The sequence below is a fragment of the Branchiostoma lanceolatum genome, chromosome 5, assembly GCF_035083965.1.
Source record: "Branchiostoma lanceolatum isolate klBraLanc5 chromosome 5, klBraLanc5.hap2, whole genome shotgun sequence".
Taxonomy (NCBI): Eukaryota; Metazoa; Chordata; class Leptocardii; order Amphioxiformes; family Branchiostomatidae; genus Branchiostoma; species Branchiostoma lanceolatum.
The window spans coordinates 24,664,611-24,680,788 of record NC_089726.1 but is presented as its reverse complement, the minus strand read 5'-3'; the positions used below and the strand labels follow the sequence as shown (position 1 = coordinate 24,680,788).

General features: G+C 42.1%; 2 protein-coding genes across 2 annotated transcripts; both read left to right on the top strand.

The window, feature by feature from the left end:
* Positions 1-429: 429 nt before the first annotated feature.
* LOC136435811 (uncharacterized protein C14orf93-like) lies at positions 430-3,056 on the top strand. Its single transcript, XM_066429530.1, has 4 exons — positions 430-841; positions 1,013-1,104; positions 1,360-1,478; positions 2,069-3,056. Exons 1-4 carry the CDS (start codon positions 783-785, stop codon positions 2,477-2,479), a joined length of 681 nt encoding a protein of 226 aa, XP_066285627.1. The 5' UTR covers positions 430-782; the 3' UTR covers positions 2,480-3,056.
* A 4,212-nt stretch (positions 3,057-7,268) lies between these two features.
* On the top strand, positions 7,269-8,320 carry LOC136435990 (uncharacterized). The gene is made up of 2 exons (XM_066429701.1): positions 7,269-7,637; positions 7,904-8,320. The coding sequence occupies exons 1-2, from the start codon at positions 7,269-7,271 to the stop codon at positions 8,318-8,320; spliced, it is 786 nt and encodes a 261-aa protein (XP_066285798.1).
* The last annotated feature ends 7,858 nt before the right edge of the window (positions 8,321-16,178 follow it).

Genomic DNA, 16,178 nt, shown 5'->3' with positions numbered 1-16,178 from the left:
TGTTTCACCGCCGCGTTCGGAAGTAAAAACGAACTGATTTACCGATCCGTTATGACACTAAACAGGGGGATGGAAGAACTTCTCGAGGTGTGCAAAAAGCAGTCCGAGGAACTGCAACTACTGAGGAATACAACGTAGACACAGCTTTCTGAACTAAGTGGAGAAGTTCTGTACCTCCGTCAGCGGCTTGACGAAGGGGAAGGGGACGTACTAGCTATGCCACAAACTGCTAAACGGAGAAGAAAGGCGAAGTCTACAAGTCTATCGGTAAGATACCTTCAAATCTAACTTGAGCACATGGTAATATTTTTTAATTCATACGATGTATAGTAAACGAAGAAGTTGGAACAACTCCGATCCTTCAATTTTCTAAGTATTGTGAATGGGTATAATTTCGCTAGCCTGTTTATGGCATCGTTTGGTGAGTCACAAAAGCTTCCTTTCATTCAAAACAGTTACAAACTTGGTCTTGAAATGAAGTTGACGTGTTTCACGCACGCCGAAAAAGATCAGGATATTCAAAACAAAGTTATAACTTCTATCTAGTAAAATTCTTTACATTTGGCAGTGAAATGTTAGTAACTGTTATAAAATGCTAGCGTTGTTTTTTTCAACGCATTGTTTCATGGATAGATTTAGAGATTTCACACCTTCCAAAGCAACTCGGCCAACAAAAGAAAAAACAACACGCAACTAGTATGTCTGTTGCTAATGCAAATGAAGTCAAGAATACACATAAACCTAATTAACATACCACTGTATGGACCATTTTGTTACAGGAAATGGTGAGACGCATTCACAAATCCGATGAAAATGAGAAGAAGTACAAGGGAACCGAAGGGTAAGTACTTATGTTTACGAACAGTACAGTTGCTCTTCAAGTTGAAAAACATACGTTCTTTGTAACCATGCAAGAAAAAGGCTAATAGATAGATAATCCCTCATAAATATACAGCAGGAAATCAACATCTTATAATTGTAATAAAACCATAAAACTGTTACATAAATACAGGCTCAACTCACCCCACAATGAGACAGTTACAACGTTCCTTGTCAACAAAGTTCGAAAAAGCGACACCGAACATCCTCCAGATATTATCCGAGGTGAGTAATTTTGCTTTAAATAGCAGAACGGGTTTGCCCATATCAGTTATGCAAGGCATGTTGTATTTTATGATGTAACGTTATAGTTTCTGTATAACCTAGGATACACTTCAACATTTGTTTTACGTATTACGACTTAAAACTGCGGAAAGGTTTCCAAAGGATCTTCCGACGTCGTATCCTAAGATATGACTATGGTTATCTAGTAAATTGATACAGTTGGGCTTATGTATGTTTTGTATCAATTGCTTCTAGCTGCGTGTGTAGCGTACTATGAAACGGTACGGAGAACTTTCGTGGGAAGTCTACCCGAGAACGCTGAAAAAACAGCAAAGCAGGACAACGACAAACGCCAACGCTCACGGAGAAAAAGGGTAAGTCAATGGATCGTGTCATCGCAAATAACAAACAAGCCTTTGACAAAATAAACAATGTAAATATCCCTTTTGTACGAAAATATGACATCGTTGTATTGTAAGAATTTGCTCAAAATCGTCACTGGGCTTTTGTAGGCTCGCGAAACTAAAGGGATCATCCTATGACGATATGGCACGTTTTTGCGCGGTTTTGAAATGCTCAAAGTAAGAAGTTATAAAACCACCACAATACCACTATCCAGACTACTTCGTTTATCCCGGTTTTAATGCTACTATACTTTTCAGTACTAAATAACAGGGATATATAATCAAGTCAAAATTTTCAAATTTCTACTAAAAAAAAGGAAAGTAAAAAGTAAAGCGTTATCAAGTGCAAATTACTACACCGGTTATCAAGTGTGTCCATAGTCGATAATTGTAGAGACACAAACAAGTAGGTGTTGAGTTGCTTTTGAGGTTCTAGCGCAAACAATGCTACTTGTCAAAGTTTACCACATTTGGCAAAATCTAGTACTAGTAGTTGCTCTTGCGGATGTCTAGCACGTATTATTTTACTAACTTCGTTTTTCAATTATGTTCTTCTATAGCTGCTGGAAACACGGGAGGCAGTGATAGAGACGGAGAAAGAGAAGGCCCTGTGGACTGGGGTAACAGTGGACTTCATGTCGGACGAGGAGGACAGGGAAGAGGACGGGATACAAGTGTGGCTGGTGAAGCCTACGGCCTTCAGAAGTGCGGAGCTCACCGCCCTCTGCGGCGTTCTGCAGGCAAGGCTGGGAAAAAATACCGGGCATCACACACAACTCGTGTTAGAAAGGACGGTGCTTTCAGCGAGAGAACCCCCCCCCCCCCAACAACCTACGATTACAACCGAGCCCCACTGCACTTCACACCCGACAACATTCCGCGGCCGACAAACCGCATCAGCCTTTCCAATATCAGTACTAACACGTCCACCCCGCACCACAGACAGCCAGCTCCAGGAAGACAGTGTTTAGTATTCCAAGATGATACTGACTTCGGTGCCCTTAAGGGCTTCAATGGAGCTAGTTTGGAAGAAGGGGCCTTTGATGACACTAGCTATACTCTGACTGAACTGTAATGATTGTAGGGGTATTGTTTCAATTCGCTGTATAGTGTTAATCAATAGCGAGTTATATGCTGACCTCAAGACTGTTCATTTTCATTGATTTTTTATATGTTTTTTTTCTTCTTTTTGTATTCATATAGGGGTTTTTACTGTTTGCATTTATGTCAGCGTTTAAAGATGTTCGCTGTCTATCATTCAGGAATGATTTTACAAAGACCACGGGTATGTAAATATGGTCTGTGCTTTGTTCGGGCAGTTTTATTGTTTCCTATCGTTTAGTTATTTAGTTTCTGTTTTATGTTAGGGAAAGTTTTGTTCATTTTTCGAATTCAATAGCATTGTTCCCTTTCATGTAGTTAAGTACTATGGTCTTTTCAGTTGTTTAGTTTCTGTTCTTATTGTATGGCAGTATGTATTGGTATGATGTAAGTAACAGGTAATGTACCTTTGCTTCCATGTAATTGCTGTTTATTTCTGATGAAAGGTCTGCCAACCTGTTTTAAGAAAACACGAATAAAGATTCTAGTGTATTCTAAAATAAGTCTTCCATGATATGTCTTCATGGTTGAGGTGTGACAGTATGATGAAAATAATGTATTTTCCTGTAGGTCTATAATGTTAAAGTGAGGCCCCGGGTAATTTTGGGGTGGGATGGGGTGGTGCGTAGGGGGCGCGATGGACCGGTAATATCTTGGGGGGGGGGGGGTAGTAATAAACTGGACAGGACATGTGTATGAATTTTCCCCTAGCTGCACAGGTAATTAACTGATAATTCGGTGATAATTGTCGCTAAATTATGCAGCTACCGCCAGCAAAGTATTCACTGGACAAGGCGTGTATATGAATTTCCCTCTAGCTGCACGGGTAATTAACTGATAATTAGGTGATAATTGTCGCTAAATTATGCAGCTACCGGGAGTAAAGTGTTCACTGGGCAGGGCGTGTATATGAATTTCCCTCTAGCTGCACGAGAATTAACAGGGCGCCGACACTTCCTGCGCAGCCTAAGTGGTGCATTCGCGGTAAATACCGGGACGGCGCGGGTCCCGTGCAAAAGAGCTGGGCAGGTCGGCACGACCTGGAGAGTAACGGAAAACTCGAATTTACAGGCACGTGAAACACGGTTTCCACCCCGCAAATTCGTTATTTCGCACATTGCAGAGAAAGTGGGATTCACGTCTCCGCTCGCTGCCTCCGAGACGTTTCCACGCACTGTCTTCCACATGCCTCCGAGATGTGTCCCAGATAGATGTGTCGCTACAGGCTTTCGTATTTTTCATCCACCCAAACACTATCTACCTACAAACATTCCTGAATATCAATGATGCGTGAAACCTGTCAAACGAGTATAGTCGAAGCCTTTTACAATGATTTATAGGTTGGGGGCACATGCCGGGGTGTAAATAGTTTTTTAAGAGCTGCCTGTTGCCCTCCAACCCAATACCGGCCCCATCCTGTATGTGCCCGTCTGGCTACATTATAACAAATACTCCTAATCTAGCTGTGTTATGAAAGCGGATTATAAAGTCATATGGGCATATATCATAGGCATCACCATATCTAATTTCAGGTCAGTCGGTTTCATAGGAGCCCAACATATACATTTTTGTATGAAAATTGCCAAATAACCAAAAATAAATCATGTCAGCCCCATCCCATATATGACGAACATTTTAAATGAACTGGAAACATAAGTTATATGTCAACAACTTAAGGCCTCAGATCTCTTCTTGTTTTCAGTTCTATGCACCTTGTGACATCAAAGGTTAAAATCCTTAGCTTTGGTATTAACAGTCAATGTTCCCTTAAAAATCAATCGTTACTTACTGGTATTTCTATTTATAAAAAAAAACATTCAGAAAATATGTTTTAGTCTATTTCCATTATGTTGCATTGTGTTTTGGGGTTATTTGCTGAAAAATTGTATTTTTGGAAAATTGAAAATGGCGGGAACCAAGAGGCGGATAGCTAAAAGATATATAACGTTATTTTTTGACGTCATGGCAGTTGATATTGACAAAAAAGGTCTCAGCAGACATTAACATACTATTAGTCAACATTCATCCAATATATACGGTTCCAGCCAAGTCACGTGATTGACGTCATTATTACGTCATATTACGTCACTATGACACTAAAATTGTCAAAATACACACATGTTGCTTATAAACTACCCTCTGAAAATGTATTGGCCATACGATAAGTAGTTTAGGAGTTACAGGGGTCGGAATAGAGAGCCTCAAAAGCACACACCTCACACCCCGGTCCCACCATGATCAAAAAAGCCCGGTCGGAATAGGGTTGATGTCTTTTAGAAATTTTGTTAAAATATGTTGGTATATGATGGGATTTTTGTTGTTGCTTTTCCAAAGCTTCATAGAAAATAGCAAACGGAGAAGCTCTATAGAGGAATTCCGTAGCAGAAGGAACCCTCAAAAACATGTCACTCGAAAAAATACAAGATTTTTCAATCATGATAACAAGATAATAACTTTTCCTATTTTTTGCATTTTTATATTTTCATGACATTGACGAAGGAGAACTTTGACGATTTGGACAAAGTTATTACGTTAGAATTTCTTTTCTTTTTGATTAATTTCCTTTAAACAAGTGTGTAGTTGTAGGACATCAGTAGAGCATTAAAAATGAAAAATATTTTAAAAGGGGTTCTATGAAAGTGCTCCATCGAATAATTTTGATAGCCACGCGTTTATCCTGACCACTACTTAAGTAATTAAAATGTTTAGAAATTTCAATTTCCACTTCTAGATATTACGTTGGCCTTTTTTTTCAATAAATATATTTTCAGACAAAGACTCCCTTACAAACGTTCGGTTCAAAATGCATATTTTATCGATAGCTAAAAAAATGTCTGAACTGTTCCACAATGACGGTTTACAATCTGTCTTTTTACAAGTTTCAAAAATGGTGAAACTAAACCGACCAATTACGGTGTTCAGCTGCTTAACACAATAATATGCTATTTTTACCCGGGCAGGGATGAAGGCTGGAAGGAAACCTCACGGAATGGAGACGGCTTAACCCTATCCAGACGGGGGGGGGGGGGGGGGGGGGGGCTAAAAGTGCCCGCGCCTACTTTGACATCGTATTTCTGCCGAACGATGTATGCTAGGACAACCAAACTAGGTGACTTTTCCTAAAATTTTGTTGGCAACAATTCTATAATAATGGTTTAAGTTTATCATTTTTTCATGTTGCCATGACAACGGGTTTCTGACTGGCATTTTATGCAAAAATCATTAATTTTTTGAAAACAATGATATTTCTCGGGTTTTCTTGCACAACAACACTAGTTTTCCTAGATGTATAACATAACATGTAATTAGATGCAACTTTCCTGATTTAATATTCATAATTTATGCTAATTTGATGACGTAATCAGCCAAAATCCAAGATGGCGGACTATATCACTATTTCAGGTATCAGCAGGCTTTTTCGCCCTTAAAATCGTCAATACCTGACATTTTCTTTATTAGAAACATTTAGATTAACGTTTTTAGTCTATTTTCAGTGTCTTTTGGGGTCATAAGTGGGAAAAAAGGATTTTTAAAAATTTCAAAATGGCCGATCCAAGATGGCGGATCCCAAGGGATCGCTTACAACACGTGACGTCATTTAATGACGTCATTTTGACGTCAACGTACTTACCATTGACTTTGTATGCCTTTCCGTACCTTAAAATGAATAATACAAACCGTTTTGTTTAATTTCTTTAGATATTACGGGAATTCCCTATTTATCCAATAAAATCACATCGATGACGTCATGATTACGTCATATTACGTCATAACGTCACCAAAAATACAGAAATTATAAAACTTGACGTGAATATCACTCCCTGCAAATTTGGTGATGATACATCATAACGTTTGGAAATTATGAGGGGGGGGGGCGAATCAGCCCCTCCCCCCAGTCCCAGATATACCAAAAAAGCCCAGTCTGGATAGGGTTAACGCAACAAGCTACTTCGCAAGGATAAGCCGAAGTGGCTTGACAACCTGGCGGAGGAAGCAGAGACTGCTGCCCGTAGGGGTGATCAAAGATCCCTCTACAGGACCTTATGGACCCTCACAGGGAAATCAACACCACCCACTGCTTCTGTGAAAGCCATGGACAGAACCATCCCCGACACACCAGAACAACAGCTGGCGCAGTGAAGGGAGCACTTTCAGAGCCTGCTCAACCGCCTCTTCTCAGTTGGAAGCACTGGCTGCCACGGCCACGGAGGACGACTCTGTCACCACCGGTCCCCCTTCCCTGGAGGAACTGATTAGGCAAATAGGGAATCTTAAACCTTGCCGGGCCGCTGGGGCTGATGACATCACCCCAGAGCTGTTCCTACATGGTGGTCCAACAGTCGCAGGCCAACTGAAACAGCTGTTTACTGTCAACGAGGTTGTCCCAGAAGATTGGCTGCTTGGAGTCATCCTCCCATTCTGGAAGAAGGGCCCTAAAGATGTGTGCAGCAACTCCAGAGGGATCACCCTGCTGAGTGTTCCAGGGAAGGTGTTTGCCAATGTCATCCTTGCAATACTGCGTCCACTTCTCATCCGCAAGCAGAGAAAGGAGCAGAGCGGCTTTACACCAGGAAGAGACGGGAGTTCAGGAAACCATTTTACGCTGCCTACGTGGACCTGAAACAGGCAATTGACTCCGTGGACAGACCAGCCCTCTGGATGATACTCAAGATCCTGGGTGTTCCGGCCAAGCTGCTTAACACTCTCACACTACTCTATTCCAACACTTCCTCCTGTGTCAAAGTAAACGGGCTGCTGTCTGACAGTTTCAACATCAACAGCGGTGTCCGCCAGGGCTGTGTACTGGGCCCCACCGTGTTCAACACAGCGATTGACCACGTCATGGGGAAGATAGTGCACCAGTGTGATTGCGACGCCAGCTTTGGTGACGTTACCATCACAGACCTGGACTACGCGGATGATGTTGCAATCCTGGCCGAAGTCATGGAAGTTCTTCACCTTGCTCTGCAGGCCATGGACACGGAAATTCAACCGCTCGGCCTGATGGTCAGTTGGGAGAAGACCAAGGTACAGTCCCTCTGCGACTAGGAAACCCCAAACCAGGACCTGTGATCAACACCAACCAGGTTGAAGTTGTAGACAGGTTCTGTTACCTTGGTGGCATAATCACATCTGACTGCAGGAGTGATTCTGACACGCATCTCAGAATCGGTCGTGCCGCGGCCGCGATGGCTAGCTTGAACAACATATGGAGTAACAGGAAGATCTCCCTTCAAACCAAACTTGGACTTTATAACAGTCCCGTACTTTCAATTCTCATGTATGGTTCTAAGGCCTGGACTCTAACAGCCATCCAGGAACTCAGACTGGATGCCTTCGACACTAGGTGCCAACGTAGACTGCTAGGGATTAGGTGGTATGACTTGGTCTCTAACACAACCCTACGTGACATCACCAAGCAGCCGCCCCTGACGAGCATGATACGGTCAGCCCTGTTCCGCCTCTTTGCCCACATTGCACGGGCGGACCCTCCCCTGGAGCCAGCCGACCTGCTGAGAGAGCCGACCCCCAACACATGGACCCGTCCCAGAGGGCGACCACGGCGGACCTGGGGTGACCAATTGAAGGAGGACCTTCTGACTGCCGGCCTCACCCTGGACACCGCTTGGGATGTCGCCAGAGACAGATCAACCTGGAGGACCATATGCAGAGGCGCTATGCTCCCCTCGGGAGCTCGCGGCCTTGAGTGAGTGAGTGAGTCACCCGAGAGCTGAACTTATTGTTCTTGGGGATTTGAATGCCCATCATGTAGACTGGTTAGGCAGTAATAAGACCGATGTACATGGAGAATGTGCATATGAATTTGCCATCCTGAACAAGTTCCACCAACTCCTTGATGAGCCGACGAGGCTTGGCAATGACGGAAACTGCTCCAAACTGGACCTTTTTCTCAACAATTCTCCAGACAACCATGTCATGACTGTTAGTGCACCGCTTGGATCCTCCGACCACTGTGTTGTAACTTCTGTAGCGAACAACAAACTTCCAACACAGAGTAAACCTGGCCAACGTAAGACTTGGTACTATGACAAAGCTGATTGGAATGGAATGCGCTCATACCTGGCTGATGTTAGCTGGTCCACTTTCTTAAAGGGCCAACGTGCTGATGCAGCATGGTGTTGTGTGAGAGACAAGATCAAGAATGCCATGGATATGCCCATACCTCCCAAGTCAACCAAACACCGATATTCTGATAAACCCTGGTTCAATGAAGATTGTAAATCCGCAGTCCAAAGAAAGCAAAATGCTTTAAAAAGGTGGCAGAACGACCGAACAAATAACTCATGGGTTTTGTATACCAAATCAAAGGCAGAATGTCAACGTGTTTTACATTTTGCTTGGATCCAGTTTGCACAGAATTTAAAGCAGGATCTCAACCGGGCAGACAATAAGCAGAGGTGGAAGCTTGTCAAAACAGTAACTGATAGCAGCAAAACGTCCTCTATAGCTCCATTAGTCAGCGAAGGTCAAACTTTCAGTGAGCCGAGGGATAAGGCTGAGTTACTGAATAAGACTTTTGCTGCAAATGCTCATCTTATTGACAATGGCAAGACTACCCCAAACGTGTTACCCAAAACAAGCAACATACTTTCCTCTTTGAAGTTTTGGCCCACAACAGTTCTTCGGAAACATCGAAATTACATCCAAGGCGAATGGTCCAGATTGAATATCGGCAATAGTACTCATGAAATGCGGTCCTGAACCTGCCCCAGCACTAGCCAAGATATTCCAGATCTCTCTTGACTCTCAAACAGTTCCCTCCGACTGGAGAGCTGCCCATGTGATAGCTGGTGGCCCGAGGAACATTTGTGCTGTGAGCCTTCAACGCGACCTGGACATCATAGACAAGTGGGCCTCTGACTGGCGCATAATATTCAATGCAGGTAAAACTGAGGAGATGATTTTTAGCAGGAAACGCGAACAGACCCACCCTCCTCTTCATGAATGAAGAGTTGAAGCCTACACAGAGCATTACCCTTCTTAGTGTCACTATTACCAAAACCTTAACTTGGACTCGATTCATCAAAAACCTTGCCAAGAAGGCGGCTAAGAGGTAATACATCCTTGGGCGTACTAGGGACCTTCTTCCTCTTCAGGCTAGGATCACAGTGTACAAGGCATATATCCGTCCCCTCATGGAATACGCTTCCGCAATATGGAGCGGAGCTGGCACAACAGCTCTCAACCTACTAGACAGACTCCAGAGGAAAGCTGCGCGACAACTCCAAATATGGGACCCACAAAGAGTAGGAATATTCCCCCTGGACCATGGGAGAAAAGTAACCAGCCTTAGTACCTTCTACCGGCACTTCTTCCTGCCACCCTCCGAGGAACTCACAGGAACCATGCCGACACTAGCAACTGGTCTGCGAGTGACCCGATCAGCCACAAGTGGCCACCCATACCTTGTGAACATCCCTAGATCTAAGACTCAGCTCCATTTGACTCCAGTAGACTATGGAACGCACTGCCAGCCTCGGTTTTCCCGTTATTCCAAATGTGAACACTTTCAAGACTGCAGTAAACAGAGTTCTCTTAAACCCCTTATAGCTTATCCTATAAAAATAGTACTTATTGTTGTATACTGTAATATAATGATATTGTGATGATGATGATAATAATAATATTGAATCTGAGGTAATGTTTAAGCGGATGACAAAATGTAAATTCGAGGCAAGATTGTCATGTGACTCTCTTTTGTGTATTATGCTTATGATGTACGAGCCGCCTATCTTCGTGGAATCGATGACAACATCAGGCTGACGAACTGATTAAAAAAAATGAACGAAGCGGTACCGTTATGGATATTTAAAACGTAACTCACCATCTAAAAATCAACAAAACAGAGTACAAGTGTCCCCAGATTTAGTTCGTCATTGTAAATCGAAACAATCAGAACACTGAGAAAATCCAGGTACATTTAGCGCGTGCCTTAATACGCTCACATTATTAGAGACTTTAAAGATACCTACGTATCTCGGTACAGACTATATTTGTGACTTTGCGTTTTACTCTAATCAAATTGTAGGAGAACAACCCACCTCGGAAAAGGGTATTCCAAACTGTGAAACAAGCGCAACACTTTGTTACGTGACGATGTGCAGAAAAACTACTGTAAAGTGACAGTTGGTGCCCTTTAGCGTTTATGCAACCGACCGTCCTAAAAGTATGCCACGTTATTCAAGCATTAAGAATACCTAAGTTATCTGCTCACAAAATGGCTGACATAGTCACATTGCTTTATGTTCAAAAACCTAGTCAAGAAATGGAAATAAAACGTATTCCTCTATAAGATGACATCGTTAGGTTTCAAACAGACATGACATTTTAAGACAAAGTGTCCAAAGGTTTAAAATGGGGTCACACCAGCTGTGTGAATAATACTGTAATTATGATTATATATCCTTGAGGAAAGGTGTGTGCATTGGCATTTCGCGATAGCACCGATCACATACAGTACGCGTGTGGCATGAGCTGTAAACTACAGAAAGAGATAAGCAAAATACTATTCGGAAGTACCTATGTTTTGCTAAGTACAAACGCGCAACATGTTATCGAGGGCACATCTACCAATCAGTTCTCCGTGGCACAAAAGAACGTCCATCATCTGATAAGATCTCTTAAATCACGCCAACAAGTCAGCACAGGTGGCTGTTTCTCACGGCAGAATAGGTCGTCCTTTGTCTGATAAGATTTCTTTAATTACACACCTGGCGCCATGACGCCGACGAAGGACATACGGCTTTTGTTCTTGCCAGAAAAGAGAGGGTTCCGCCTACGGCGAGGTCGCTTTAATCACACGCTTGGAGCCAGACGCTAATAAATCATCCCAGGTCGCAGTTTCTAATGGCACAAAAGAGCTGACCCTGTCCATGAATGAAGGCCACCTCGGATAAACAACGTTTCTTCACATCTAATGAATACGTTAAGCAGGTAATTATAGACAAACTCTTTGCTGTGACATAAGTTTAGTCAATTATTGCACAGAATCCCAACTATACATCTAAGACATCCTTAGTTGTAAGTACCAGTTTGTCTTTACCTTAGGTGGACACAAGAACACTTAAATGTATAATTATGTTCGCATTATAGCTGACGACCCGTACCACCAAAAATTGACCTACATTAGGGTCTCCATCATGACATATATTGAAACTAGAGTTCCACGAACACATTATCTTCGCCAAATAATCAATGCTTATTATATATGGAGAGTGATTAATATTTACGTGCTTATCACCCCTGCAAATTTGATCATGCACCATACCATTTGGATTTTATGATGGGGCGAATAAGTCCAGTCTAGATAGGGTTGAAAATAATTTGGTGGTACAGGAGTAGTATATGTGTAGAGTGTGCTGATATATGTTATAACTGGTCATGAAAAAATATGAGTATGTTGATATTATATGGGCCACAAAGGTTCGATATAGCAGTGTTGTAAGTTGAAAGTGGTGATGAAATGATACAGTTAATATATATAAATAGAATAAATCTTTATTCCATATCATACACATTTTGAAAGACATGGTACATGTATATGTGAGTTTTCTGCACCTAGCAGTGGTGCAGTTTTGGTGCAGTGTATTCTCCAATCAGAGGAGTGGGTATGGCTGTTTTTTTTACGTGTTTTTAGGTGTTTTTGTCAGGCTTTCTTTTTCTTCCCCTTTTCGTTATGTCGCCAACCGTGTTGAACAAATATCCTAAACTAATTGCGTTAAAAACCAGCAGGACCCACACCTCTGCTTGGAGAATTGTTTATTTATTTGACCTACATGTGCGTTTATGCAAGGCCATCTGTTTACATGACCTGACACGGTCCCATGTCCCATTATGAAATGCAGTGGGTTAAGGGAGCACACCCCAGTTTATTTGGGGTTTCAATTGGAGGCTGCGCACCCTCGAGTCTAGGTACTGTCTCTTCCAGGGAAGTATTCCGAAGTAAATCAACTGTGTATGGGATGAAAGCCTATCCCTTCCGCTATAGGACCAGCTGAGTTCTGTTTCTTCAACCTCTCTAATTTTGGTAAATCAGGAGACAAAAACATAATTTTCACGTCAAAAACGATGGTCAAATTTTGGCACTTTTGCGTAGGATAAAACTCGTAGAAAAAATTTTCTAGGTAGAAACGACTGATGTTGTCAGAAAGAGAAAAACCTAGCGTACAGTCGAGCCAATTATAAAGAAAATTCTCGTACTTAGATTTCTTAAATCATCGTCGGCGCGAGGCATGTCAGCATGACCCACAGAACGCAACAAAGGTCAATCTCCGGCCAAGGGACATTTCACCATCAACGCGGATGGATATCCGGAAGTAAGGCTCAGACTGAAACGCAATTTTCACCCAAAACACACCAATTCATACGCTTTTCAGCCATGCTAGTATCTAATGTCAGTTCGAAGCACATTATGAGAAATCTAAACTCAAACCCAGCCCCTCGAAACCCTTCCGTCACTTTTTTGTCGCGCACTTCTGTGGACCCCGGTCGCGGAAGAACTGGGGTGTGCACCGTTAACAAACTTTCCTTACTAATTATGCAAATTAGCTCCTGATTTGCATATTTAGTCATTGATTATGTAAAGCACCATCTGAGCTCTCTACATACCAAACATCACGACGATCTGTCGACCCCTTCTCAAGTTATTCATGTCCGAATGTCAAAACAAAAACACCCACTGCAGTTCTTAACAAACCGCTAGGGGGCCCAAATTAACAGAACTTACTTTCTGTGGCACGAACTATCTACCACACAAAAATCATGACCATAGCACTTTCAGAACATATGCCCCTAAATTTTGAAGCTCCGCTGCAGTACCTTAGGTACCCGCTAGAAGGCCCATTATCGAACTTGCCCTTTCTTTCTGTAAACCATACTCATCCACAAGATACCATACAGATCCATCAACAGCTTCTCGAGTTATGCTGGCGACATACAAATACACATCCACACAAAGTCCGCTGCAGTACCGACGGAAAATACCAGGGGAACCATTTTTGAACTTGACCTCCGTTTTCACAACATCTACACACCTGCAAAAAATCATGAAGATCCATCAACGTTTCCGTCACTTTCTTTGCCAACATACAAACACAAACAAATTCAAAGTCCGCTGCAGTACTGTTGAAAAACGCAAGGTAAACCATTTTCGAACTTGACCTTCCTTTGCACAACCACTACCCACCTACTAAAAATCCTAAAGATCCATTTAAGCTTTCTTGAGTTATGCTTCTGACATACTTTCAGACCCACCCAACAGATTTGTCAACCGAAAACATAATCGTCTCCGAGTACAAGTACTCGGCGAAGATAATTAACCTTTGTCATTTCGAGCATTACCGACAGAGATGACAATGATTAGCAAGGAAACCTGAACATATGCATTTCAGAAACGCATTGCCATGGCAACACCAAAAATCATGAACTTACCTACTAGTAAGTATTATGACATTGTTGCCAAGACGATTTTAGCAGAAGCCATTAAGTTAGGCGGCTCTAGCACAGGCGGTTCAGGAGTTATACGACACGAAAGTTGGTGCGGGCCTCAAAGGCCCCCTCGTGTTTGAATATATCCCAACAAAATATGTTCCTGAGATGACCATTTGTGGTATAAAATATTTAAGTATTACACGCTGTAGTGAATCGTCTGTTTTTCTCTCAGACAAAGACACAGAACGCTCAGTGCATTATTAGATACACGATTCCTTGGTATATGCGGATATAAAAAGGGGATATCTGAGGAGAACTAGACTCAAGTCTCAAGAGACTAAGGCAAAACACTAGCTTTCTTTTGTCACTAGAGTTGTAGCAATTAAAAACCTAAAAACAAAGTCCAACCGTTAGATCGAAAAAGAGAGTGTTTCTAAGTAAAAGGGGAATAACCGAACCTGACAAACTGTATCAAAAAGAATATCCCTCTGTGGCTATTCAGGCTCAGTTTACATTATGTGATATTTTATAATGAGTTTAGATTAGATGAGTGTTTTAAGAGCGTTGTGCATTTTTCGGTGTACCAATGCACATTTGGTAACACATACTACGAAGATAAGACTTTTGGCTGTTTTAAAAGAAATTGGCAAATTTTATCTCTAGCTTTCGTGTATTAAATGTGGCAGACAAAGCATCATATCAACACCATACACACGTAAAAATAAATCTGGTCCATATTGCACGGAAATGAAACGGAAAAAACTGGCTACCTTGCGTGAAAAACCTCCACCGAATCTGTATCTGATCTTTATAGCCGGCACTTTCGAATGAGGATGCTTTTACAGTACTTGGTGGCAACGAGTTCCACACTAAGATGGTTCAAGGAGAATAGGTACACATTAATCCTAGGTTAAATGATATTTAACGGCAGTTTATTTGTCATTTTGTACATCATCCGTAGTCTGGACATTTTCCTTCTCTCTTCGAATGACATCCACCGCAGATCTGTCTTCAATTTGGTGACATTAGCACTGCAAATTCTTATTGGTCCTGCTTGGTTCTGCATGGTTTTATACCGTCTCCAATTTATCTTTGTATTTCGTAGTAAATGAATCTCATACTGTTGCAGCGTATTCTAGGTGAGGTCTTACTAGGTCTTACAAGTGATTTAACCTTTGATGGGCATGCCTACAAATTACGTTTGATCACTCCCAACGTCTGTTTAGCCTGCAGGAAAATATAGGAGAAAGGAGGATAATATAGGAGAAACCAGAAGATTATATGAGAAAGCAGGAGAATACAGGAGAATGCAGGAGAATGCAGGAGAATGCAGGAGAAAGCAGGAGAATACAGGAGAGACCAGGAGAATATAGAATAATGCAGAATACCTGAGAATGCAGGATATTATAGGGGAAAGCGGGAGAGGGCAGGAGAAAGCATGAGAATATAGGAGAATGCAAGAGACTATAGGAGAAAGCAGGAGAAAATAGGAGGATATAGGACAATGCAGGCGAATATTGAATAATGTAGGAGAATATAGTTAAAGTTTGAGAATCAACGTGTGTATATGGAAACCTTTGTATTTGGTCGAAAAGCACATTACGGGCCCGTTGTGTAATACACTCGCGGTACCGTGTAGTCGTTTCTTGAGATACGTTCATAAATTGAGGGTATTTTGACGTCGAACTTTCCCTATCATAACGTAATCCCTGAAAACTGAATTTCTCACGACTGTTTGATCAAGACACAGACACTGTGCTACGTGGCTGCAGGCGTAAGAACACTTGTTTACTGTGAACTGATTTTATGCGTGCTCTGTAAACAGTCGTTTCTAGAACCAACTCAAGACAAAATCAATGGATTTTGCCGGCACTTTTTAGCGGCCGTGTTTGTAGGCTTCGGAAAACTTTTACTCGCTCGTCGATAATGGGTCATTTCCAGTAAGTGAAATTGAATCTTTGAAGCGAAAAGGATGTGAGCATAATAAAACAGCGAATAGACGACTTCGTATTCCTTGGAAATTTAGAGACCGTCGGACACCGAGAAACTTCGCTGCAGGGATGGACCACAAAATAGCCGCCCACGGAGGGCAAGGGTGATGACGTCACGTAAATACGC